Genomic DNA, 27834 nt, shown 5'->3' with positions numbered 1-27834 from the left:
CTAACCCCTATCCCCCATCCCCAGTGTAGGGTAGCAAACCGGAGACTCATATCTGGTTAACCTCCCTGCCTTTCCTCTTCATTCTCTCTCTCTCTCTCTCTCAATTTGAACTCGCAGTCTCGGAGTCCCTCCAACCGACAGCTGCCATTTCGGCAGGGACTGTGTGACAGCAGGGAGCGCAATGCCAACACTGTCTCGTGCAGCTAAACAGGCTGAAACTTCATGGGACTTCTCGCTTCTCACGGTCTTGCTGCGCCCAAGCACAGGAAAAGGGCGTCGCCGTTGAGTTGCTCCGGTTGTATAACGTAACCGGAGGAGCTACGACTGACTCCTGTTGACTCCGGTTGCTAACGCCTTCTCGAGCGTTTTCGAATGTAAAACATTGTGCAGTGCTTTTGGCATACGTTGGAAAGCCCCGAGTGGTCGAAAGCGAGAGCTGCGCATGCACATGCAAAGACAGCGTATTCGTGTGGGATGCTTGGTGCTTCGTGTTCCGTCCTGTGGTTCCTTTGCTATTTTCTCCGTCGCGCTGTTTAAAGCTGTTGTTTAAACAAGATGCAATTACCATTTGATACGACAGGAATAGCAAGGTCAGCTTAGGTGAGGATTTGCCATTTGCAGACTGTCGAATCATAAAAAACGGTTTCCTGGAAAAGCTATTTTACGCGACAAAGAAATAAAAAAGTGCTCACCTCCGCAGAGCGTCCTGACCCTGGCAGTCGGCGCCGTCTGCGAGTGCACGTGACCACTGACGTCGTGCACTAACACCTGAACTTCGTACCCCGTGTATGGCTTCAGGTCTGTGATATCCACTGACAGTGTACCGTTGCCGGAGTCTGGGATTATATCCGTGCGGTTCCACGTAGTGGCCTCTCGCTCCTATGAAACAGGTAGAACATAGAAGGGAAAAAAATTAATGTAAAATTTTTTCAGCATTTTTTTTTCACACGGCCTACCGTGCAAACCTGCGTTGAAGACACAGTCATTTTGTTTGTTTGTATTATATTCTCCCGGAAACCGCAGACGTAAACTAAAGCGTCAGCTCTCGTAGCGACCTCATATGACGCCGTGTGCTCCTACAAAGCTTGAGGCTTGCCCTGCGAGATCGTGATACATGCACGGCTGAATTTCGGAGGCCATGCTGTAACAAAGAGGAGCCCAAAACAAATTCCTCAACACAGGTGCGTGTCAGTCTGCTCCGAACCATGCAGGAGAACAGGTTACAGAATGGCAACCATGAAAACTTGCAACCAGTAGTGATTATGACGTTCGAGTGTGAACCACTTCTTGTAATAAAACCACCCCCGTTTCCAAAGTGTTTTATTTGGTGTTTCTCAGCAATATTGTATCGCTGTCTCCGCGTTATAGTGGCAGCTTATAGTAATAATAGTGCGCTCATTAATCCCACAACGCCTAACGTAGAAGTTTTGATACCCCAAGAAGAGGATACGGGAAACCTTCAAGTGCGATGTGTCATGAGGTGCTCGTCTTTTTCGCCACACTGCATCAAAATGAACTATGTGCCAACTAGTCAAACTGTTACTTTAGATACTTCAGTAAGCATACTTTGACCTAACCAAGAGAATGGACCTCTGGCTACGGTCTACTAGGTCTAAATATAAATGGTTGTGACTTGAGTATTGCTGCCTTGTGTTCCCAACACTGTCCAAGCTTTCAAAACGCATGTCTCACTTTTAACATTGCTACTAGCCGGTACGCAGCCATCGTGGTTAGGGCGAGTTGCAAATCTGGGAACGCCTGCTTAAGAAAATTTGTTATATCGTCCATTACCTAAACTTTTCAATTAAAGTGCCTTAAGCTTAACACATGCTCTACCGCTCCGCATAGCTTCCGTCTTTATTGCGCCGAGAGAACTGCTACCGTAGCCTCAACTTTCCAACGCATGCTCAGAGCCGAACAATCACAAACTACCAGTCTTACCGTCGTCGTGATCGGTCATTAATTGCTTATAGTGCCGTAGAAATCGATCTCTTAGATTGTCTTTCAGTTACCTCCCTATCTTATAATTGAATGAGTTTCATGCTTGCAATGTTTTCAATTTGGACTCCGGTACGGCTTCCTGTAAATTAAAGCGAATTGATCCAAATAATGCGTAGTCACCACTGCCTACATCAGCGGCTTCCAGCGTCCTGAACGAAGGCACGCTGCCCTTAACGCCCATCTTTAAATTCTCACATAAACGATCATTGTTTCCCGCTCCAAGATACACGCCTACATACTGTAACATTAGGGTCATCAACTACCTCATAAAGGAAAACAAAATTGACGCAAGAAAATGTGTCACTCCGCTTCTCGCTAGACCACCTATGAGCTAGGCTAGGCCTGGGAAAGAACAGCTCAGAAGCCAAAGTGTTAGTTCCTTGTCCTGAGGCCTGGAACACTTCAGGTTTCTACCTCATACGAGCTAGTTATTTCTTCTCAGCTGATGAGTCCCTCTCTCTTCCCTTTAAGGACACTTGGCTCTCGCAGTGTGGTCTGCTCACGGCAAACTAATTACCGACAGTCACAGGAATGTGCTTCCCACTGAATCTAACAAGGCCACCCGATATTCGTTGATCACATTTTATGCGAAGCATATTACTAGAGCTCAACCCAGCTCCTCAGGCGCGGCGGTGTCGCCATCAATACCACGTGACACCGTGACGTCATGACAGAGGAGAAACGGGGCTCCAACTCGCGCCGTCGCTCGCGGCGTCACGGCGGTATATAAGCAGCTGCGCTTGCCTCTGCTAGACACTCACGTGGTGAGATGCCTCCTGGAGACAGAGCTACTCGTTGGAATGAGAAGCGAAGGTTGCGGCGTGCTACAGAGACTGTCTCTAGGTGGCTTTGCTACGGCGCAGCGACTACGCGCCCCGCATCGGACGCGGTGAGCGTCGAGCAACGCAGCGTTCGGCGCGACAAAGAAATGTGCGCCTGAGCAAGCGCCGCACGCCTGAGCCGACACCGGCTTTTCTGCGACACGAGCTCCTTAACGCTGTCGCGTTAAAATAAAGGCTAGTATGCTTCGCATCCTGGGCTTAACCTTAGCTAAGCCACAGCCAGTTTTTGTCTCCCGCCACGCAACCTTACTCCACACGTGACGCGAGAACTAGCACCTGTTTTGTTTGGGTACCCCGTCCGTGTAAAGTAGAACACGGCGCACTTGTGTTCTTTTTGTTTATGGCTTTTCAGCTTTGTGAATTAGAAGCCATTGATATGGACATGCTTAGTAACTTGGGGACCAATCACAATGCATGCTCAATGACATGGAGAGGCAAAGCGAAAGGGTGGGTCTAAAAATTAATCTGCAGAAAACTAAAGTAATGTTTAACAGTCTCGTAAGAGAACAGCAGTTTAAGATAGGTGGTGCGGCACTGGAAGTGGTAAGGGAATACATCTACTTAGGGCAGGTAGTGACCGCGGATCCGGATCGTGAGACTGAAATAATCAGAAGAATAAGAATGGGCTGGGGTGCGTTTGGCAGGCATTCTCAAATCATGAACAGCAGGTTGCCACTATCCCTCAAAAGGAAAGTGTATAACAGCTGTGTGTTACCAGTACTCACATATGGGGCAGAAACCTGGAGGCTTACGAAAAGGGTTGTACTTAAATTGAAGATGACGCAACGGGCTATGGAAAGCAGAATGATGGGTGTAGCGTTAAGGGATAAGAAAAGAGAAGATTGGGTGAGGGCACAAACGCAAGTTAATGACATCTTCGTTGAAATCAAGAAAAAGAAATGGGCATGGGCAGGACATGGAATGAGCAGGGAAGATAACCGATGGTCATTAAGGGTTACGAACTGGATTCCACTGAAAAAGAAGCGTAGCAGGGGGCGGCAGAAAGTTGGGTGGGCGGATGAGATTAAGAAGTTTGCAGGGAAAACATGGCCAGAATTAGTACATGACCGGGGTAGTAGGAGAAGTATGGGAGAGACCTTTGCCCTGCTGTGGGCGTCACCAGATGATGATGATGATGATGGACATGCGACCTTATCACCTCTTGGATAACACGCCTCAAAAAAAGAAGAAAGAAAAGCTTGTCATACCTTAAACTGTATCACGTAGCCGTCGGGCTCCCCTTCTCCCTTGTCACCTTTCAAAGAAGACCACGGTTCCCAATACACATTGATGCTTTCTTCATCGATAACTTTGGCGTAGAAGGTAGCCAGTACGGGATACTCTAGAGCGATTGGACATGAAAGCAAATGAGCGTCAGATACGTTGGGTTACTCAGTGGCACAGTGAACTGTTTATGGCGAAAAAAGTTGGCAATGTTGAATACCGCAGATATATTGCGTTCATATCAATATTTTCATCATGACCACGAAAGTCGACATCATTCAACATCAACGACAAAAAGAAACTTTCGCTGGCGTTAATGAAAGCATGCGTCTTTAAATTTTGCAAAATGCAACAGACATGGGACGTGCTTAAAAAGAAAAGGTTATGAAACATTTAGGTCCCAACGCTTGTTTAATGAGCAAGGTAGAATTTGGTTTTATTTCACGAGATTCCGGTACTAAGGAAAACAGGATAATCGATAGCATCAATAGAGGGAGCACCAAATTCATTGATGGAAAATATAAAAGGGTTCTTCTCCACGTCCGGTACTGCAGGCAACCAGTATCTATGCACCCTCGGCTCTGCGAAAGTTTCTTCTCGATTTAGCGTCATAATAAAATGATGCGAAAAGATTCATTATTCACGAAACCGTGAGCCACTTAGGAGCAGGTGAAATTGTCACAGCCACAGGCACTCTGACTCGTATTTCTGGAAAAACAAACGACCCAGCTTTCCTTTCTTTCTTCTTTCTTTCGTTTTTTCCCGCAAGCAGTGCAGATATGGTATTGTTTGCTACTTGGTGTTATTTAAGGGCGAGATTTCGGTACGCAACTTGAGTGTTCCATTGTTCATCCTTGTAGTAGCATCGTGTCTCTGCATATTATTGGTTCATTATTATGTTGGGGCTTTTTCATTCACATAGCCTGTAGTTCTGTTGTATGTTCCTGAGAACTGAAGACAGGTCATGGACATAGTCGCTTATCTGTCGCCTTATCTGCGCCTTGTCTGTCGTACATGTGTTCTTTCGTCCGCGTATTCGTAGCGCTCATTTCATCAAGTCGCTTATCAAATCCGCGCTTTTTACCTACTAGTACTTTAGGAATGTGGGAAAGGAATTTTTTTTGTTCATATACCGTGACTATTTATTTATTTATTTCAGAATACTGCAGGCCATTGCTTGGCCCAAGCAGGAATGAATTTACATTGTTACACAACCAAGAGAATGCAATTTATACAATATTAGTAGCACACGCATATCAAAAGAATAAACAAAAAAATAATTGTACAATATTAGCAGCACAAGATACAAAACATACATATTATCAGGTATTTACGCAGTAATGAACACCTGTCCGTACGTAGACAAAGAAAACATTTCCTAAAAAAAAACCTTCTTTGCCTAAACAAAGGTACTTCATCAAAACTGAGAGCTGGGAGAGTCGATGTGGCTCCATCTTAAGAGAAACCGAGAGCGCAAAAGATGGGGACGAGCAATGAAACGACAAAAAGCACCGTGCTTGCCGTTTCTTTGCTCGTGCACGTCTTTTTTGCGCTGTCTTGTTAAGATGGCGAAAGCAAAGAGATCAAGGTATAACATCATGTGGTAAGTTTGCATATTGATGCAGCGTTAATTATTTTCATTGCATTTCGCTGTATTCTAAAAGCACTTCATGGGCGCTTTTCGCCCTCTGAGATGACACCATGGATTACATAACAAAATTATCAACTTTCTCAAAAGCTCACGGCAACAACAATTAAAGCACTCGCGTACAGTTCGGCATGAATCGGACATCATGTCCAGCACGATTATTTAACGTAATAATTGAAAAGGACTGAACACATGGAGGAAGGAAAGCATAGGAGAGGCCCGGCCAGCATGAACATATTGGAGAAAGTGTGGCGGAAGTCACGTGCTGTTTTTCGCAAAGCAGCACTGGGAATGGAGCCCCAAACGTCAACGTTGCCATAGCAACCGTGCTCCTAAAAGTCTCGCTTCTGCTCCAGGCGTTTCTCCAGGCGTGACTTTGTCGCAGCAGGTTCTGTTCGCGAGACAACCTGACTTTGGAGCATGGTGTGTAAGCTTGAAAGTTCTATTTTGGGTCTGCGAGTGTGATTTGTCAGTCAGCAACACGCGCATTCAGATAATCACGGCGTGGGTCTTCGTCGTTGTCTTCAACGTGCCACGGAAACGCACAGGAGCACGTCTGCCTCACTAAAACTTCTACAGAGGTTTCGTAGGCCCTGTGAAACGCACAGGAGCACGTCTGCCTCACTAAAACTGCTACAGAGGTTTCGCAGGCCCTGTTCGGCGGCGCGTCAACAGCCCACACTACCGGCGGCTCGTAGCAACGCAAGTTCAAAGCTCCCGCCTATCTGCTCCGGCGAGCTGATTGGAGGCGCAACGGGCAGGTGGCACACCAACATGGCGGCATTTCCGGCTTCAAAAACGTGACGTCAAGGGCTGTCTTATTTCGTTTCTTTCCTCCGTTACTGAAGGCAATATGCATTGCACTATACAGGGTGATTCGTGAAGATATTTACTATAATAAGAATTACATAATAACTGTAGTAAAACTATACTAAGAAGGAGAACTGTTGAGTTGTATCTTTTGTTAACTACAACGACGTAAAGTTAACAGACAGTGAAGCCAAACAAAGTACACGGGATGTTAATTGTCTTGGTAGGATAAAATGGGAAAGGGAAATAAAAGTTAAAGCAAGAATAGCTTAGCACCAGTGCAGGCCGAACCAACATATTTCGCATGACGCGTTCGTCGACCTATACCTTATAAGTTCACCATTTCGATAAAAGAAGAGCTGTTAATATCCTGTGCACTTTCCTTGGTTTTATCGCACGTTGTCTTCCCCTGTGAAGGTCGCAAGAGGGACATCACATGTTTTAACCTTAATTTAATGTTACGGCGTATGAGCTATCGCGTTCTCTCACTGCTTTCCGTTTGCTTAGTTTCTCTATTTGCATCTCTACCTAGCCTAACGAAACTCTGCCACAAATGACTGAAAATAAGTTTGGATCGTCTAACCTCTTTCGCAGAACGGCGCATCTCTGTAACCCTCTTCGCAGGTGCCGCCAGCACACACTCCCCACTGCGGGTGGCAACCGACGCCATGTTGGCAGTGGCACGTCCGCTTCTGCTGGCAACCTGCGCCGAAGGTGCCCTCTGCGCACGCTGAAAGCGAGAGATTCTTTCTGTTCGCAACAATTACAAGGCAGCGCTGCATGAACAAAAATGGGGCCGTTAACCAAATATTTCACCAATAAAGCGGGTGAAAATAACCTCATGAACCCCCTGCATCATTACGCATCAGGAGAAATTTTATTTTATTTATTTATTTATTTATTGATACTGCAATCCCCACCGGGATTTTAGCAGAGTGGGTTACAATACATGAGAGAAAATACAACATAATGGCAAACGAAATATATGTACATGCCTAGGTCACAGTCAAGAAAGAATAAAAGAAAAATTAAGGAAAACATTTATCAAATGTGCAAATGAAATAGACGCACACTCAACGTATAAATCATATAGACAGTCACTATAATATAACCAATTATATTTCAGCCATCAAGAAGGGATGCGAAAGCTGACAAAGAGTCTGCTTGAACGATACAGCTGCTCAGATTATTCCAGTCTCTGACTGCTCGTGGAAAAAATGAATACTTGAAAGAGTCATTATGAGAACGAAAAGGTATTATTGTTAGTTCATGTCTTTGGCGTGTCGAATAAACGGAAGAAAATGTAATCCATTCGCTAACGTCGACTTTATAGTGCCCCTTAACTAATTGATATAAAAATTTTAGTCGCTATGAGCGGTTTCTATCGGATAACGGGATTAGGTTAGCGCGAGTTTGTAGTTCAGTGATTGAGCTACGTCGAAAGTTGTTATAAATGAACTGTACGGCTTTTTTTGGACATTCTCTAGTTTCAGAATATTACCTTTTGTATAGGGGTCCCATATTATAGCAGCATAGTCTAAGACTAATTATAACGTGTTCCCCTTTATTTCGAGTCTTAGGGATTTATTCATAACAAACGAAACAATTAAGTGCTGACTGAGTAAAATATTTATGAGTAATGTAAATAATACATACGTTATTGGTTTGCTGAGCTGTCCACAAGTGAGAACTCGCTCTAGCGTAATAAAATAAACGATTGTCTGGGCTTTGCATTAGGGTTAATTCCCATGCTCTAGTGAGAACCTTGGGGTTCAAAAGGGTGCGTAGCCGGAATCATACTTTGGGCTTTGTGGGGTTAACCATTACAAATAGTAAGAAACGGAAAAATGCATTAGTGAAAAAGAAGAGTGATGAGAAAAAAACATTATTCTGTAGTGACACACAGCTGCCACTAACAGTATTGACAGTTTATTTTCGTCAGCTTTCAGACTACGTACAAAACCGTGGAAACTTAGCAAAGATCACTTGTTCAACTTCCAGCATCAGAACAAGTGGAACAATGTAGGCCTAGTGCTCGGCTAGATTTACTCTTTTGAATGCTCCCGGAAAAAAAAAAACTTAAACCTGCTTTCAACACGTATTGTAATCATTACAATTAAAAAAAATGAACACCGCCATTGCTTAAACTTTGGCTTATAGAGTTAACATCCTCCATCTTTTAGTGCAGGTTCGCACTAATCTAAAGCACTTTTCCATTAGCATGCAATGAACCACTGCTTTCGCCACTGTACACAAACGTTACAGCAGTTCCGTGTGTATGGGGTAAAAAAAGGTCATCCTGTCAACTTAACATGGAGCGTCTGCGGGTTTTGTTTGTTTGATTGAGACACTAACAAAACGAAAATATTTATTCGGCAAACATAAAAAAAAGAACCTGTTCAACAAAACTTTGAAATTTGTTGATTTCTGCGTTTCGTCCAGTAGAAATACACGAACTTTCTGAATTCATCAATTTTTGCCAGTTCAATATTATCTGTGCCATGCCTAGTACAAAATGTTGAGACCATGTCGAATACGTGGGGATGTGAAAATGACAGCTAAATTTTGCGTTATAGTGGAACTAGGCGATAGACGAAACTCATAACGATTCCTCTGGCAAAAACCTAAGTTAACATAACAAGCATGTTTTTCTTTTTTTTTTTTGCCCGGCTATCGAACATGACGTCTCTCTTTCCGCGACAGTCACTCTACCTGGTTAGCTAACTAGAAGTTTGGATAATGCTACGCTGAGAGCGAGTAACCAGCAACTCGAAACAAACTTGCTGTTCTCTGCTTGTAGGTACAGTGCGGCGAAAAAACATGGAAGCATTAGGCTGGCCACAAAAACACTTCTATGAAGTAGCTGAGAACGACAAAAAGCAGAGCCTCTTTCACGCTCTGAAGATCACGTGTGACTGTGTAAGGCATCGCCACGAATTGTCAACCAAACATTCAGTATACAAAAAAAAATGATGGAATACAGCGAAACGTACTTGACCACGTAATTTACAACAATGTTCAGTCAGGCACATAGCGTGCAAGCTGCGTGAAGAATGCAGTACAAGAGCTTACTTTCGGTGCAGTCCAATCCTCGGAACCCGGGGTAGCAGGAGCAGCCATACGGATCTGGTAGGCAGAACAGCATGCCCCGGCAACGTGGGTCACCTCCAGCCAGTGCCGAAACTTCGGTGCAGTTGTGGCTGCAGTTCTTGCCAAAGTGGTTCAAGTTGCAAACTGTAAACGGAAAGGAAAGCACAAAGCTGGTATCTCTAGTACCATGGTTTGTTTTCGATTCGAGGGCATTCTGAAAGTTGGCCCGGAATTTGAAGGGGATGATTTGGTGGCTTTCTGCTCAACCGTCTAACGCGCAGAAACCCGGCGCCATGCATAGCGCGCGTGGTGAATTGCCAACGCAGGCATTGGCCTTGGAGATGTTAGGCGTAAAACAGCGCGTGGCGTCGTAGATCTCCGACGCCATGCCCGAAAAACTGTTCAAGTTTGTGCGATGGTGTACGAGGTGATGGAATAGCTTCACCACTAAACAAAGCGGGTTTACACTTCATCGTGGATTGCTTGCCTGACACGGTGCAAATCCACGTTTAGACGTGGCCTGAGCCATATCTTGTAGCGCACAGCCGATACTCTGCACGCAATTACGCTTAATGAAATAGGCAAAGCGAAATAGCAGCCATTCGCTGTGCAGGTGCTGAGAGACTACAGTCGAATTCAAATGTACACCCCGATAAAGCAAATTGTTGACATAGCAAACCTGCGAAATTTACTGACCCATTATTTCGCCAAATAATTCTCTTATAACGAACGGGAGATTGCATATATCGAAGTAACCTGGTTAGTTATAGCTGTCACAACATGGAGAAAGATTTGTCGAACACAACAATTAAGCTTGGTTGAGGTCTGGTGAGGTTTGCTTAAAGTTAGCTTTAGGGAAACCTATAGAACAAGCTACGAGGGGCTACGATTGTGGGTGCCTTTTGAGATAGTTTAGAGCATATTTAGCAGCACTTGGTGCGAAAGGATATTAACGTCAAGTCTATCACAGGACTGCCTTGGAAAGAAGATAGAAAGAAGCACCTGTCACTGTCGTCTTGTCTGCGCAGCGGCGAGCAAGTTTGTCAGGTGATCTTGCACTTTTGCGCGTTACAAACGTGAGCATAGCTGTGAGAATCTTTCGAACACTGCCACATTACATTTGTTTTGGCCCAGTGGAAAAGTGCCGTACGGACAACTTACTAGAACGGCAGCGCGTTCTATGAAAAACATACAATGCATTTTTCTCGGAACTGGTGCTACTGGGCATAAGATGTTTAGCAAAATTTTCAGGGAGAGAATTAAGGTGATCCGAGGGGCTAAATCTTTAGACGCTCAAAATCGTATGAAGCGACAGACAGTGAAGCCAGAGAAAGCTTCGAGAAGTCTGTTAGACTGAGATGTAGAAGCAACCAGAAAAAGGGAAATGAAAGCGGAAAAAAAGATAATGGGGGCCAGATAGGACTTGAATCCAGTACCTCTCGTTACGCGAATGGTGCTTTACGAACTATTGCAAGCTACTGCGACCCCATACTCCAACCCATGCACTTACTTGTGCCATTCCGGATGCGAACAAAATAAGCCCTGGGAGCATTAGCCAGTGCCGCTCTTGGCCATCGCGGCGTAAAAAGGTTGTCAATGTGCTTTCACTACTTTCAACAGGTCCCACTAAATTAAATCATTAAAAAAATAGTGAGTGATATAATGTTCACTTGTAATTGCAATGGCCATTATCCCACAATTCTGCGCGCCTGCGCCACTGTCATGAAGCTTGGCAAGCAAAAATTACATTTTTGTTTCGAATTTTCTATACTGGATGATCATATCCACTAGTTGCCACAACACGTGGTACATGCTCTCTGTCAGCGTATATCGACGACGCAAGGATAACATAACTAGAAGTTGAAAGGAGTCCGATGCGTGAATTATGTGCTACTCACATCCTTCACATCGATCTCCTGTAAAGCCCGGGGGGCAGACGCAGACGCCGGTGATGTCGTGGCAAACACCTCCGTGTAAACACTGGGGGCAGATCTTTTGACATACGTCACCGTATCTTCCACCAGGGCACGCTGGAAGCAAAATAGTAGTAGTAGTATTATTAATAATAATTTTAACAGCAGCAACAATAGGAAGAATATGACGAAGAAGTTCGGTTAATTATGAACTAATTTACTGCGGCAGCAACATTTTGCGACTGTGCAAATTGCCATCTTGTTTCTCCTTGGTTGCTTGCGTGTTGCTCCAGTAATTGCGCTCACACACTGTGGCGGGATGGCCAAGAAGCCCGTGGTTATAGGGGTTGTGGTCGAATAAGAACGTATCTATTGAAATTAAAGATACGAAAAACTGAAATACTAGTGATAATCATAAGCTTCCTAATATTGGAGAGGATAAGTGTTCTTTAGATAAATAATGTTGCGACTTATCTTTGTGATGTTCGCAACTCCTTTTTTTTTCTATACATGATTGCATGTTGTGCACGTTTAAATATATACCCAGTCTTACTATTCGCGTTGAGCAGAGACTCCAAATTGCGACGGTAATTCCCCCCCCCCCGCCCTTCAGCACACACCTAGCTAGATACTGGGAAACATTTACGGCTATTCTTATTTCAGAAATCCACTGCACCAGTCCACAATGCCGGCACCTGCGGACTATAAACTCTGTCTTGAAGTTAGCAGAAGACATGCTTGGCGAAAATGGAGGGCGTGGACTTTGTTTTTTTTTGTTTATTTCAGCGTCGCCCATAATATTCACCCCCTATGCAGACAGCTGAAACATTGTCTACTATATGACGCAATTTCTCCGCGACTTCTCACAATTCTCGCTTCACTGGAATTAGGTTTGCCAGAAAGTCACTATCATTCGGGGCCAAGTTGTCGAAAGTTATCGGCAGCTGTGAATACCAGCCAAGGCAGCGGATCAATCGAAGAAAGCGCGGAACCAGCGTCGCGCGCGGTCTTTTTCTCTGCACCTTTTATTGTCCAATATTAGGATGTCGCAGGCTATGAAAGGAACTGTGTCTCACGGCAATAATTGTTGTTCGCTTGGCGGATTTCTGTGTCTAATGCTGAGAACCTAGAGCTGTTCTTTCACGAACGGTGTGGGGTAAGCGCGCCACTTTCCTGAGAAAATAATGTACCTGCGTGGGGCACAGGGTACTTTAAAGAAGTGCCTCCCAAAACATGTTGAACGTTTTTTCGGGTGCAATAATACACGCAGAGGTGCAGTATGTTTCAGAGTGTGAGAGCACGCCTTCTGCCTTTAGTTTAGAAGCATAACCTGGCTTTTCTTTTTAACCTGCACTGAATCGCGCAGTCAGTTCTCGTTGTATTTCCTTAATTCACGATATAGCAATACGCAGGACTTGCCGGACGATGCGAACAAACGCTACTGCAGGGTGTACAGTCGCTGACGTTTCGAACCTGATCGTAGCAAACGCCAACCGAACGCTCATGCAGCGCCTCCCTCGAACGCCTTCTGGTGACGTAACACTGATATTACATGGTCTTCTCCCCAACTTTCGCTGTTTTGTTATACCGCCGCGACTCCTGGAATATTTTATTCCCTCTTGCTTCTTTCTTTTTTTTTCGCATTAGGAACTTACTTGCCACATCCATATTATACATAATAGTAAGATGAGTGACTAAGTAGCTTTAAACCCTTCACATGCTACTCATGAGAATGACCTTGTGATACAGACTACTAAGGAGCCCACAAGTATGTGAACAACTGCGTATCATTTGCGGGAAAGAAGTGGGATTCGTCGTACAAACTCACACGGTTGGCTTGCGTTCATGATGTCATTTCATGCTGCATGCGTATTGCGCCTGAATTTTGCCAGTTGTTATTGTGAGCAGCGGTTTTTGTAAAATAAATAGGAGGTGACGAGAACATTTCCATCTCGTACGCAACCAGTGGAGTAATGGCTCCAGAACCGGGTGGTTTTGAAATAAATTTCAACTGGTGTTTGGAGGCTGTGCTAACTAGGCTGTACTTGTGCAAGACGCGAGGATGTTTACTGTCGGTGACGCTGCACAATTTTCCCCCAATGGCGTGCTTGAGCACTGTGCCTGCTTCGGAGCACTGAACTTACCGCGCACAATGACTCTCGACACTTGCACGGGCCCAGGCGGCTGCCTGAATGCGTACAAGCCTCCGTCGCCCAGTTGGGCGTTCCAAATTTGGATCGTTGACTTTCGGTTGGCCACACCATCCCCGTCCTTGAACCAATCAGTCGAGCCTCCTCCGTTGGCGTTACCGATATTGACGCCTTCGTTCACGCTGATCGTCTGGCTGAGAGTGGTCGGGAAATAAACTGCAAAAGCACAGGAAGTGGTTGGAGGAGAAAGTAAACGTTCACGAAAAAAAAGCACCTAAAAGTACGGAATAAGAATGTTCAGGTTGGTGCCAATATTACTTGTTGAGCACGCTACTTTGGTTGAATTGATCCATGATTTTACGTAGATTCTTTGGGTTTAACTTGACATCAATGCGGAGCTGCAACAACAGACCTAGGGCGAATCACTTGTTTGGAAGGTCAAAAATCAAGAAAAGGGCCGACAGATAGAATATCACACTTTGGTATAAAGCTTATAAAGAGGGATAAGATGTCTCAGAAAGGCTGGCCAACGTTTTGATAGGAGGACCTGTCTTCGTCAAAGGCACTTTGACGATGATAGGTCCTCCTATCGAAACGTTGGCCAGCCTTTCTGGGGCACGTTATTCCTGTTTATAAACTTTACACCACTTTGCTTGCAAGGTCGTAAGGTGTAGGAAGGTTCGTGAAGGGAATTTTCACCCACCCGACTGCAGCACGCTGGTACAAAGGAAATGCAGGAAGCACGTAAGGGTTTTCTTTGTAGCCTCATGCTACCGTGAGGTGGATGATCATTATACTGGCATACTCTTTTTGACTATGCATGCATGCATGCATGCATGCATGCATGTATGTATGTATGTATGTATGTATGTATGTATGTATGTATGTATGTATGTATGTATGTATGTATGTATGTATGTATGTATGTATGTATGTATGTATGTATGTATGTATGTATGTATGTATGTATGTATGTATGTATGTATGTATGTATGTATGTATGTATGTATGTATGTATGTATGTATGTATGTGATAGCAAATTATCTAAGGCATTTGGGTCCAGTATTTCTTCCCGCGTTTCGAGATCGTGGACATTTTTACAAACAGAAAAAGAAAACGAGAAGTCCCAAAGAAATGACGTCAGTGCTCCAATAAAAAAAACTGAAGAGCGAAAGAATGGCAGGAACGGCTACGACACAAAGGGGCTCCACGTTTCTCTCGTGAGCATCCCCGTATTCTTTGAGCGCTTCAACGCTGCTCATTATGAAACCCAAGCCAAGTTCCCTGCATAAGGAGAGATTTTCGTTAAAAATGAATTCAACGCGTTTACGCACAGCTCTTCTGCATGGCCACCGAGGTCGCGGATGTCAGCGCGCTGCCCCGCACCGAGCAGACAAAGGCTCCGAAAATGGCTCCACTTCCGTCGGTAGGGGGCCAGACCTTTCCGAATACACCTGCGCGTAGAGGTCGTGTGCAACGATGAGTACGAGGACGTGACGGTTGAAAGACGCAGGCAAAAGAAAGAATGGCTAGAAGGTAAAAATCCACATTAAGAAGTGCATGCATTTCGTGCCAAACACAATCCGACGCTGCCACAGTAGACCTTGAATGTGTTTATTTTTCGGCTTCATTCATTCATTCATTCATTCCATCTGCACACAAGCCCCCAGTGGGCATTACAGCAGGGGCGGGAGTGCACGTTTATACACAATATACATGCGTGTGTGATAGAAATGACAAAGTACAAAGCACTGCCATAGTAGTACAGAAAGCTTTATGGCACATAAAAAGACACTATTAGAGAATAACAGTCAAAATCACAACGATCTGAAGAAACTCTTGTCTGCTTAGCTTGCAATGTTTTGCACCCGCCCCGTATCCATTCTGCTCATCAACATGCCGCGGTGGGAACGAACGGCGCAAGCAAAGGTACACCTTCCAAAGCTATCGTTTGCCTGGTAGCGAGCACTGACATCCGAGGATCTTTTTGTTGTTATTCTCTTTGTAGTTTTTGTGGCTGAAGTTGACCTCAAAAGTCCATGCACCATATCAGACTCAAGAAAGTATACCTATTCCTTGGTGAAATACCCATCTCCCACTTTCAAACTTCCATAAAAACGGGCGTTTGTAATTGTGTTGGAAAACTGCCGTAATGGTTATCCTATCCCGGTCTGCGTATTAATCCGCTGTAACAAACTGTGCAACAATACCTCTTCTTGGAGCAACATGTAGATCATATCAGTTCGTCGTGAATTTACTTATGCCATCCTCACCGATAAATATTATCCAACAACAACCCTTTCTTCACCTGGCACGCTCCGTTTCACCTTTAATGGTTTCAAACGCTTGCCATGACTGTGAAGTGACTGTGAAGAATGACAAGTGAAATGCGGCATACTTCCACTTCACTCTGAAATTCGACGCCAAAAACTGCCTCAGCATGATTTTGATATCTCTGTGACATACAAAGGCAGTAATTTGGGATCATTTTCCGAAGCGAAGAAACCGCCATAATATCAGGCACAGTCCGTTCGTCCAGGTAACAACAGATGGCGCAACCGTTTGTAGCAGTGAGAAAGTTTCATGTGACACCGCCGAAATGAAAGGGAACTCTTGATATTTGTTCCGGACAGTTGAGTATCACAACGTTTCCCCAGCGAAATGAAAAGCTACTACTATCAACCCTTTCCTCAACACAAGAGCTACGTGTCAGGCATCAGCAAGGAACAGCGTGTATATCCTTAAGTTAAGCGTTGTTATAACACAACTAGACGTTATCTGTCGGCCTTACGTTTCTTATATTTCATAATTACGAGGAAGCATACTAAGTAGGGTAAACAACAATCGTACTGTTAAACAGAGCCCAGCACCAAACGTCACCTTCACGCAAAACTTTGAGCGCAAAATACAGGACGTTTTATTCAGAAAACTCACTTCCAGGAAAGCACTAAAAGAACGCCGCCCTAAACGGCCTAGTCTCAAATTAAGAAATTATGGAGAACTTACCATCATACGCACTAGTTCCTTCATACTGGCGGGTATTCCAGCCCAAGTGCGTGAAGTCGATCACTTGTCCCGGTGGCGCGAAGCATACTTGCGCGTGCTTCTCGTTTTGCTCGAAACGGTAACGCACGTGAACCGATGTCAGGTCAAGTAGTGGCTCTGGAAAACGAAATTGGGAACGCCCATGTTGCGTACGCACTGCAGTTGTGCGCATTCCCAAACGGGGGCCACCGATACGCTGCAGCAATTCTTGCGGGATATACAAGAAACAGGTTGCTTCTTTGAATAAGTGCTCTGACAGCGACACGACACCGTACTTGTCATACAAACTTAAGAAATTCAAGGCTCACCTTGAATACGTTGGCTTACAAAGCGGTAGCTCCCTTTATAAGCGAGTAGTAGGCTCCCGTAACTGAATCAAGAATAGGAAAAATAAAAGCAGTCATTTATGTTACCATGGGAAACGATTCGTTTTAGCAGAAAGTTTCAGAAATAGCGTACCCAAGGGGCTTTGAGTAAAGGCAAAAGCTCAAAAGCCATTATAGCCCGCTTGCGTTCTTTTCTAACCCTCACGGTTCACGTTCCTATTCACGTTGGGTGCGTAAAAGCTAAATCTACCTAATATTTGAAGTCCAATATGCCAGAACTTATTGTGGTCTCACAGTTTGTGCTTACAGAATGTATTCTCTTTACAGACCGGCTACAGTTTTGCAGCTGCAACGTGCGTTCTAAACTAATTCAACATGCACCCGCGAAAAACGCCTGAGTGACTGGTTGGTTAGCTGGTTGGTTTTCCTCTACGTGTGGCTCGCGCTCACAGTGGGGGTTTGATCAAGAATTGCTTGCGTTAAAAAAATAATTGGTTGAGTCACGAGAGAAACACTAACGAGAAATAGGCTCTTCCTGTATTTATCGTCTACCCTGTTAGCATAACCCCCCCCCCTTTCCTGCCCCGATTTGTGCACAGGAATACTATAGTACAATCAAATGTCGATAGTGGTAGGAAGTACAATGAAGCAGAAGCTCGGGATTGTTGGTGCAGCACAGTTAAGATATTTTTGAACCAGCATTTAGACGAAGCACAAGGACAAAAATAATTTGCAGATCTAGCACACATCTTCAAATATACAGGAGGCGAAGCTTTCGTGCAGCGCGTAATTAAATTATGTAAATTTTTCCATTTACTACCGGCGTCGTTCGCGCGCAGAAACTGGCTAGTGCTCATGTGCTTTCGCACACCCTTGCTTGGCAATGTATTAAAGTATTATATTGTTTTGTATTTATTTATTTCTTATGAATTTTAAATGGGCGGTCCACTCCCTGGCTATTCCTCATTGCTGTATCATATTATGTAAACCATATGATCATGAACTCGTGGTAATTATATCAAAGAGCTGACCCTCATGATGTGATATTTGTGCCACCCTCTTCATGGTCGAATCCCTGTGTCGCGTATGTGCCATAGCACGCGGAAACTATGATCGTCATCATCCTAAAGGCGCAGCGATCAGTTGGCAGGAAAAAAGTATTCACGCGAGCGGGGCCTACAATAACGAAAACAAAATCAGCCGGGACACTTTAGACTGCTTACATGTAGGAATCTGAAAGCATTATGCCGTTTGTAGGCCTCAGAACGTCATGAACGCACTCATTTTATACACATGACGTGGTGCCACCTCCTCATTGGTTGCGCCTTCACGTGGGAAGTGACGCACGCATTAGGCCACACCTTTAGTCAGCCAGAACCGCCGAGCCGTCGTTGGCGTCGGATATGCCTGCTCGTCTCACATCGCGCAAGGCCGGACTCGATTCTCCACCCTGACTGAAATGTACGAAATTCATGCACATATTTTCTTTTGCATGTTTCCCGATTGCGCGCGCTCTGGTGAGTCCTCGTGTTCGCAAGATATTGCACATACAGTCTTTGAAATGCGAGCGCGGCCGTCGGGTCATGTGTGCATAAAGGCAAATAAAGCAGTCTAGACGCGGTGTGTGTGTGCGCGTAATTACAGTATCTCACGGAGCTTTGTGGTGCGATACGCACCACCCTACCTGTACGTCTTGACCCCGTTTCGCCACGATCCCCGGTAACTTCTTGCATCCCGGTCTCGTTTGAAGGCAACTGTGCGATGGGTTCTGTGCCACGGAGATAGTCGGAGGTCGTGGATTGCGGCAATGCAGATGGCTGAGTCCTGTGTCCAAGAGCCAGTGCATCACATTGTGACGAACGGCGTCATTTACCGGCGTTTTCATGTGCAGCCTTTTTTCCTGTACACGCCTACTTCGAAACAAGGCATTCTTTACCTGTCCTTTGTTCTGATCCATCACTCAGAGCAATATTTGGCTTACTATTTGCTACCGCTCTTGTATACATGAGCGTAATATCACGTGCCTGTTCTGTTTGACAGTCTTGCCTCTGTCACGATACTCGTGGTACTGTCGCTGTCAAATGAAACGTGACCAGCGGAGCGCCTAACTGAAGGTAAAGCGCGTGCCGCTGTTAAGTCATCAACATTGACAGGCGCGCACTTCCGTCTCGGCTGCCCTACGCGATGATATTCCCGGTATACTTGGGTACTTTAGTTTCTGTTCTGGTTCTCGTTTATGAGACAGAGAGAGAAGATGACGGTGCAGTAACGATGACTACACAAAACCTTGCATCGCGTTTCATTTGACGCCATTATAATACATATGGTTTCGCCGCACCGGGTCATATTACTTGCCCTATACTGTGATATTTTAGCTTCCGTTTTTTTTCCCTCCCTTTCAATAAAGAGAGACCCAGAACAGAAACGAAAAGGGGGAGCAGCATCGTGCAGTGCGTTCAAACCGCATGAGCGCGCCTGCCGATGCTGATGACGGACGGTGCGCGCTTACGCTCTGCACGGTTCCCGTTTCCTTCGACGCCGATAGGAGATCGTACCTTCATGTGACCCGTTGTAGCTTTTATTTGGCACTATGAATTATTCTGTTCAAGCGGAATTTCATTTTGAATATGAGCTCTGGGGCTTCAGGATTCCGCGGACTGCCAAACGAAGCAGTCTTTCGGTTCCTAAGTGAGATTAAGGCAAAATGTTCCTTCGGAGCAAAAGTCATGCAAGTTTATTTGGTCAACTCATGTAAGCTACTGGTTTAATGAAACGGGAAGTATCACTCGCTAAAATTGAAGGTAATATAAAACGGGGACGACAGTGCACTAAATGGTTAGAGGGGATTCTTCAGGCTACAGGCAGACGTTTCAGGGAGCTTCTAAAACGTTAGAGCGTTAAACATTTAAAAGAACCTTAACATTACAGACCTGAAAGCTATAAATATAACATTTAAATTTCCCTATGTGCAATGGCGTTTGCGTATTATCGGCTTATTGGACGCTGGTAGCGATATCTTGTGACCCTTCGTGCAACCACTGTGCCCTATAAACACCTGTTCGTGCTCTAGGAGAGTTTGTGTTGAAGTAGCATCTAAAACGGCAACGTGCCCGCATTACGTAGCTGTCAGAAAATTACACCTACAGCGAAGTAGAATACAAGTAATTACTAAAATAATAGCTATGTGTTTTTTTGGTTGAGCTCTGGATCACCAGGTGGCGCTACCAACCTGGCCGCTCGCCATTATGCCTTCGCTAATCGGATAAGCCGCAAACGTCATTGCGTATACAGGAATGCCGGACATGCTAATGCTCTCTCATATCTTTGCTAATGGTTTTGCATTTGCTGTCGTACTCACTTATTTGCTCTATTTTGCCTTCCTTTGTTAATTTGTTATGAACTTTGTTATGAGCTAATTTTGGTTTGAAACGTGTGTGTTTCGGAGCTTTTGCTATAGGCGTTAAATATCAGCAGGTGGTATGTTATTCCCGAGATCATTACTGCGTCTCTTGCGACTTGAGCTCTGACTCAGAATGCTAGAAACCACCAATCAAATAATTAAGTTTTTCGCCATGGCTTGCAATTCTTTTGAATTGTTACTGATGTAGTGTGATTGTTTTAATGAAATTAAACTACACAGGTGGTTATGAGGCAAGCCGTTGTGTAGAGCTCCGGATCATTTTCGGACTAAAGTTACTGTATGTGCTACCTTTGGTAACATACACAGTAGCTCTATTTTGGACCAGCTGGTGTTCTTTGGCGTGTACCGAATGCATAAGGTACACGCTAAAGCTTTCAATACACGCATTTCGGTACACGCACTCGGTACACGAACGCATTCGGTACACGCATTTTTGCATTCCGCCCCAATCGTAATGCCGGGCTTTTCGTTTATAGCGATACGTTATCCATCACGTATGTAGAGTTATTGCTTCTCCAAATAAAGGTTTTCGTAATTCATTCCTTAGGCGGATACCACGAGTGCTGCTATATAAATTGTGAGAAAAATCGTAAGTGCTTCATCGCGTTATTTTTGCTCTCGCTGTAGAAAGTGGGGCAGAAAGAACGTAATAAATGAGGCGAGCTGTTTGTGCGGCGATTGTTTTCTTTTTTCTTTTACAGCTGTGGGTCAGACATTATCACGTGTCAGCATGTGTCAGACATTATCACCCATGAACATGAAAAGGCGATGGAAATACTTACATATGTGTACGTCTCGGTGCCGTATAGCTTGCGGTCCAGCGGGCAAACTTCCGGACACGTCACCCTAAAAAAAGAGAGGGGCGGGGAAGGATAAAAAAGAAAATAAACGTGCACTTGCAAAATCACACAAATTCACGCACGCGACAGACGGTCTCCACGTCTTACCCTCTTATACCAGGCAGGCATGTATACGTTTGCTATGCTGCAAAATGCAGTACGGCAAATGAACAGCCTTATAGCATCTGATTAGCCGCTTCACGAAGGCATCGATCGCTTCGCAGAGATTGGAACATATGCGTTGAATGTGGTTATTTCTTGCATTGTTTTTTTTTTTTCGTCTGCCCTTTGATTTTCCTACGCGGGTGGAGTAGCCTGTAGGCGAAGTTTACGCCAGAGTGCTATGTCTATTTCTCGCGCTTTATGTATGTATATATATATATATATATATATATATATATATATATATATATATATATATATTGGAAGTCATTACTCCAACTGAAAAGATATTTTTTGCAATATGGCACGTTTCCGGAGTCCCCCCGCTACGCCGTGCCTCATCGTCAAATCATGGTTTTGGAACCTGAAACGCCCGAATTTTTGACTAAGGCAGAGTAGGTCAACACTGAGATGAAGATGAAGTAGTGGTGCTTCACTGTTAAACGCAGTGACATCGCGAAAGTAACGGGACTGTCTTCAGCCGCATAAGAAACAGTACGTTTGCGCGTAATCGCCGATGAAAAAAAAAAACTGCGGTGTTACCTTTACGTTTCCAGAACACCTAACAACGACAAAAATACCATGTCTTTTTTTTTCATTTACAAAAATATATCATTGCAAGAGAGCATTGAGAAACTCGCGAAGCAATGTAATGATTTCGCTTATCAGTTGTGTTGCACTTTTACGCCGTGGTGAATTCAGTTTTCTTGGCCATATTTCGCTGAGACGCGTCATTCGTGCGATTATGACCGACGGTCTCTGCACAACGTTCCACGTACGTTGGCTCAAAGTCTTGAGGGCGAACCTTATGCTTGACCTCATTGTACGCCAATACAAGTCAATTCCGGAAATGCTCCCGCAAAAGAATTGTTCAAAGCAATTTCGCTTCAACTTGTCGCGTCTGAAAGATAAAACCCAAATTCATTGTTCTTCAGAGGACGAATTTCGACGTTCTAAATTCACTGATGGCCATTATAACATCCAAATTTCAAAACGTACTTGGCCCTTGCGCCAATAAACATCAAACACTCGTGCATTCAAATTTCAAAAGTAAAAGAAAATGGCTTTCAACAGCATTCTGCCTCGGCAACAAGTTTATGAATCATCACAGTATGCTCCTTACAGAGTGAATCAAAGAATTCCAAAACGCATATCTATAACTTCGGTGAAAATTAGGCTCTAGTGACGTGAAAATTACGAAATCACTATTAAAAAAACTGCTGTATGAGTATGTTCCTCCAGCACGTGGTACATGAAAATGGTACTTCTTGTGAACTAATATTGTATTACCCACTCTGCATGGACTTCGTGTCCGCAGTGCGTATTAAATAAATAAATAAATAAATAAATAAATAAATAAACAAACAAACATCAGTTTCACCCACATCAACAGTCTTATATGCCTTTTCGCTCTCTTTCTTTACATATGCTTTCGATAGTCTTGTTTCTACCGGATATTGAACTCAATGCACGAGAGAGAGATTGTTTGAGATTTTTCTCAAATTCTTTCAAATGTCTTCCGAGTTGGAGCGAAAGAATATAGGAAAATGGTCCGATTGAATACGATTAAGTAGCGGATGTTTTCTCACTCCTGGACGTAAGCAAATAAATAAGTTAGCCTAAAAAAGGTGGTCCAAATGTTTTCTTTTTTTTACTACCATAAACGCAATGCAATATTGTCCCCTAGATCACTTTGTAAATTGGTAAGAACTCAAACGCAAGGCAACAACGCTTTTGAAGCAGATCGAGGGCCGCGTGCAGAAAACTTTTGCCATAAGTATACGAAGTTTTGATAATCTTCGTAGCTGCGTATAGTCGATCGTAAACGAAGTTATCGGATATCTGATTCCAAAATAGAATGCTTCAAATAAAAACAAGCAGCGTTTGACTCATATTTCATATTTCTAGCATTCGTCGCCATGCCCCTGCATCCCTACAGCACTAAAATTTGCAGCTTGTTTTGCTTTACAAAGGCAATACATTTCATTTATATTATTTCCTCATTAGTTCAATGACCACCTAAAAAGAATATAGGCACAAATCAAGCAGAACACTACTGGCAGTGTTCTTTGATAAAGTTGACAAAGGGCTATAGTAAGAGTTTAGACGGCCTCATTTCTATTCCGTGTTACGTGTTGGTCTTCAGCGTTGCCTATTTGTCAGAAAATCTGGAATTTCTTTTTTTTTTTACCGTTGCCTTTTGCGCAGAAGATTTGAAAGTTTTTCGCACGCCATCAACTCAGTAATATTCGGCTCACTGCGCGTTGGAACAAATGAAGTTTTTTTTAAAGTATCATATCTCAATATCACTCACATTCCGTGCGCTGTCTACCTGACGCATGACGTCATGTTGACGCAAGCCAAGACTATACTGACAGCGCCGTTATAGGAGAATGAATACTCCTCGCCACCTGCGATGCTAAGGTTTGGAATATCGAGGATAGCGCGTAGTCAACTTTGTACAAGCACTAAAGAACACCGGACGCCAACACTATATCTTCGGCTACGGGGAATATGATTTGTGTATATGGAGCCAAGGGACCATATTCTTACCAGCAAACGTGACCAAAATTGCAGTTCGAAGCAGCAGCGTCGGTGTCGCAGGCAATCCTTTTTGCCGTGCCTGTAATACAGACTAAGTTGTTATGACCGCATCCACCTTTTTCATTTTCTTTCATCGTATTTTGTATCTGGCCATTCGACTTAGAGACGGAGAGCTTAAATTATTAACACCCCCCCCCCCCCCCCCAAAAAAAAAGAAAAGACAGCAAGGTGCTACGGAAGCAGACTTTGTGTAAGTTGGTATTACTGATCGCGGAAATAAGAGTCACCGTATATTCTTCCTTTTACCTCCATGCTCTTATTCACTCCGCACTCAAGAATCCATCCCTCTGTTAAAACGGTTTGGCTTATCTTGATAGTTTACTCGTAAGTTGTGGTGCTCAAATGGCATAAACCTTTCTCAAGGTGTCGGTACGTTTCGTGTTAGCGTGGGATAGAGAGAGGGTGATTTACAAGGCAGGATTTCCTCTCTTTGTCGATCTCTCTCTTCTCAGGTGACATACACAGGGATAACGATACCTTAACGCGAACGTACTTCCAGACACTTCGCGCAAGGTCTGTTATATGAGGGCAGTTACTTGTTCGAGTACACCGTGAAGACACGCCATAGCGTACTCACAAAGACATAATTGATCGCGCAGGGAAATAGATAGCCGAGGCACGAACGGGTGAATGGGACAAACTCTGTTTACATGTTTCAGCCTTGGTATTTGTCTTGATTCTGCGAATATTAATTTTCAACAGTACAATACGAACCAACGAGCCCAGCAATGAGTAATCGCGTCATATACCAACTAGCTGCCGAGGTTCCCGCGCGGCTATTGGGAAGACTCGTTTTTTGCAGTTTGCTGCCGTGACTTATCAATATAGTTATCGTGCTGCTGCGGCATACCTTAGGAGGAACTCGAACACAGGCATACAATCAGCTTCTTCTGTTATATAGGCCGCCAACGTAAGCGGGTATTGTATAGTTATTACGCCCGTCTTTATCATTAAACTGCATTCGCATCGTGCACAAGATGAACGTGTAATGTTACCAGCGTTTTCATCTTAAGGACATCAAAAACGAAATTTCACGTTTTCTAGTGCTTCGTCCTACCTCACGTTTTGCAGCTAGATATCATGTTATGGTACCGATTGTCCAATATACCACTCGGTTTCGTTATTCGCTTGTTCGTCAAAAATAAAAAATTCCAGCGAAGTTTCCTTTGTCCGCGCATGTCGCCGTGTCCACATGACACGTACAACTGGAAAACCGATCTCGAACGCGATGCTTTGCCCTATACTACAGGAGCCGAAACCGAACGGTGACATCATGGCCGCCATTATTAGGACTCCACCTATGGCGGGCGTACGCAAAGGAAGATAACGTCATTGCGTTTTTATTTCTTTTCTTTCTTTCTTCCCAGTTGAAAAACACAACAGGAAATTTTAACAGTCTGTCGTATTTTGGGACGTTGTTTCTGTAGTTCTGTTGCCTGTAGTTCTGTTGCCTGTAGTTCTGTTGTCTGTAGTTCTGTTGTCTGTAGTGTGACGTCCTGTAGTAGAAAGTTCTGTAGTTCTTGATCAATATTTAATTAAAAATTGACAGAGACGTCCGTAAGGTTATGTAAATTTGTTAGTACAAAAAAAACATAAAAATAAAAAAAATAAAACGTCTCCGCCTAGGATTTGAACATGCGACCCCACGATTCCGAGCCCGGCATCTTACCACTGCACCACCCCTGTTTTTTTTTTATTACATGGAAAAGAAAACTGAAGTTGTAGTACAAAGTGGACACCACTACACACTTAAAACTCAGGCAAAGACACACATGCATCCAACAAGTGCATCCAGTCGGGCGGAGGTTCCTGCGCAGCGTAGACACTTCTTACGTAAGCAGCACTTTCCCGAAAGAAGGACTTTGTAGATCGCGGGCTTTCGGCATGGCGGTCACACAGTCTACTTCTCCATAGGCTATGTAAACCAAGTACTATGAACATGTCATAGGGAGGACCACCCGTAACCTTAAACGGTAGAAACCTAATTGTATATGGAGTCATGTCAATGTCCTTTTTGAGCGTCCGTTGGAGAATGTCCCAAAAGAATACAGCGTCCCTACAGTCTATGAAGCAGTGATCTATGGTTTCGGCACGTGGACAGAGCCGACAGTTTGTTGACCACGGCACAAAGCAACCCCTCGAATTCAACCAAGTTTTAACAGGGAGTGTTTCCGAATGTAATTTAAAGAAAAATGTTTTTACTCCAGGAGGTACACACATTTTTCGGACGCGCTTAAGTACATCCTGATAAGGTCGGTTTAAATAAGGTGCACGATACAAAGGATCTGGGAAAATAGAGTCCACCAGTGCCGCAGAAATTGCTTTTCGACTCGCAGTGAACACGTACTCCAGGCTGAATCTAACTTTCAAGAAAAGAAATGTGTCAACAACCTCCTTAAGAAAGCCCCAAGGGGCCTGCGGGACATCTTTGGCATTTGATGACACTACTATATTAGGAATATAATGAACTAAACGGAGTTGCAACATTTCACGCAAAAATGGATGGTCATTGTCTCGAAAGAAAAACAGGCGTGAAAAAATTTGCCTGATGAAGAGGTGGACTAATCCTAGACCACCACGTTCAAGAGGGAGGAACAGATTGTCGCGCCGCATCGATTCACAACTGGAACTCCAAATAAATGTTGCAAATACGCGATGCAGTGCCTGAAGGCGAAGCCGTGAGCAGTGCAGTACTTGCAGCACATACATAAGACGGGAAGCTAAGAAAACGTTACACACTTCAGCACGAAAGAACATTGACAAATTCCGCCCTCGCAATGAATTCACTTTACGTTGAATTTTGCCAACTTCTCGCGACCAATGAGCGTTGCTTTTTCTATACTGTGAGAGAGGCACACCTAAATAACGCAGATCTTCTTTCCATTGAATGCCAGCGTAATGTGATGGCATTGTGGCCCATAATCCAAACCAAAAACCTGAACTTTTTTCAAAGTTAACGCTTGCACCAGAAGCCGCACAATATTCTTCTGTAATTGCAAGAGCAGTCATCACACTCTCTTTATCTGTACAAAAAAAGGCCACATCGTCTGCATACGCAAGAACCCGAACCTCATTAGTCAGTAATTTAAACCCTTGGAAATTTTGTTCTTTAACAATGCTCATACAAAGTGGTTCTAAATACAAGCAGAACAGGAGCGGTGACAAAGGGCATCCTTGTCGTACTGATGATGCAAGCCTAATCGAATCGGAGAGAGAGCCATTCACTATCAGCCTCGTTGAACCATTAGCATAACATATCCTGACGCCTCTAAGGAGCAGTGACCCGATATTTATATGCTCTAGTACAGTAAACAGGAATGAGTGATTTACCCTGTCGAACGCCTTAGCCAGATCTAGCTGTACCATTGCCACCTGTCCAAACCCCTCAGCTACACACTCGAGCACCGATCTCGCAACATGAATGTTCGTCTGAATGGACCGGCCCCTGATGCCACATGTTTGATGATCACCGACCACAGATCTTATTACAACTTGCAAACGGTTAGCTAATACCTTAGCAAAAATTTTATAATCAACATTGCATAAGCAGATAGGCCGATATCCGTCAACTTTTTGCAATTTAGTCTCATCATCGCTTTTGGCTATAAGGACGGTGTGTCCTTCGTACATTGTGGCGGTTAGGTAACCTACTTCCAAGGCCTCACGGTACACCTGAAGTAATAATGGTGATAAGAGGGAACGAAAACACTGATAAAATTCGGCAGTAAGGCCATCGGGGCCGGGCGTCTTGCCCTTCG

At 44.2% G+C, this 27834-nt stretch overlaps 1 protein-coding gene across 1 annotated transcript in view; it reads right to left on the bottom strand.

Moving 5' to 3' along the window:
• LOC135911939 (receptor-type tyrosine-protein phosphatase kappa-like) overlaps positions 1-27834 on the bottom strand; it is an 88853-nt gene that overhangs the window by 51350 nt on the left and 9669 nt on the right. Inside the window, exons 2-6 of the mRNA XM_070526338.1 lie at positions 15014-15133; positions 13673-13894; positions 9598-9759; positions 4052-4185; positions 693-879 (exon numbers count right to left, since the gene is read on the bottom strand). Of these exons, the coding sequence (XP_070382439.1) occupies positions 693-879; positions 4052-4185; positions 9598-9759; positions 13673-13894; positions 15014-15133 (825 nt within the window). The remainder of the gene's footprint in view (positions 1-692; positions 880-4051; positions 4186-9597; positions 9760-13672; positions 13895-15013; positions 15134-27834) is intronic.

This window comes from Dermacentor albipictus, chromosome 9 (genome assembly GCF_038994185.2).
Source record: "Dermacentor albipictus isolate Rhodes 1998 colony chromosome 9, USDA_Dalb.pri_finalv2, whole genome shotgun sequence".
Taxonomy (NCBI): Eukaryota; Metazoa; Arthropoda; class Arachnida; order Ixodida; family Ixodidae; genus Dermacentor; species Dermacentor albipictus.
The sequence above is the reverse complement of the archived record's forward strand: the minus strand, read 5'-3'. Positions and strand labels throughout refer to the sequence as shown.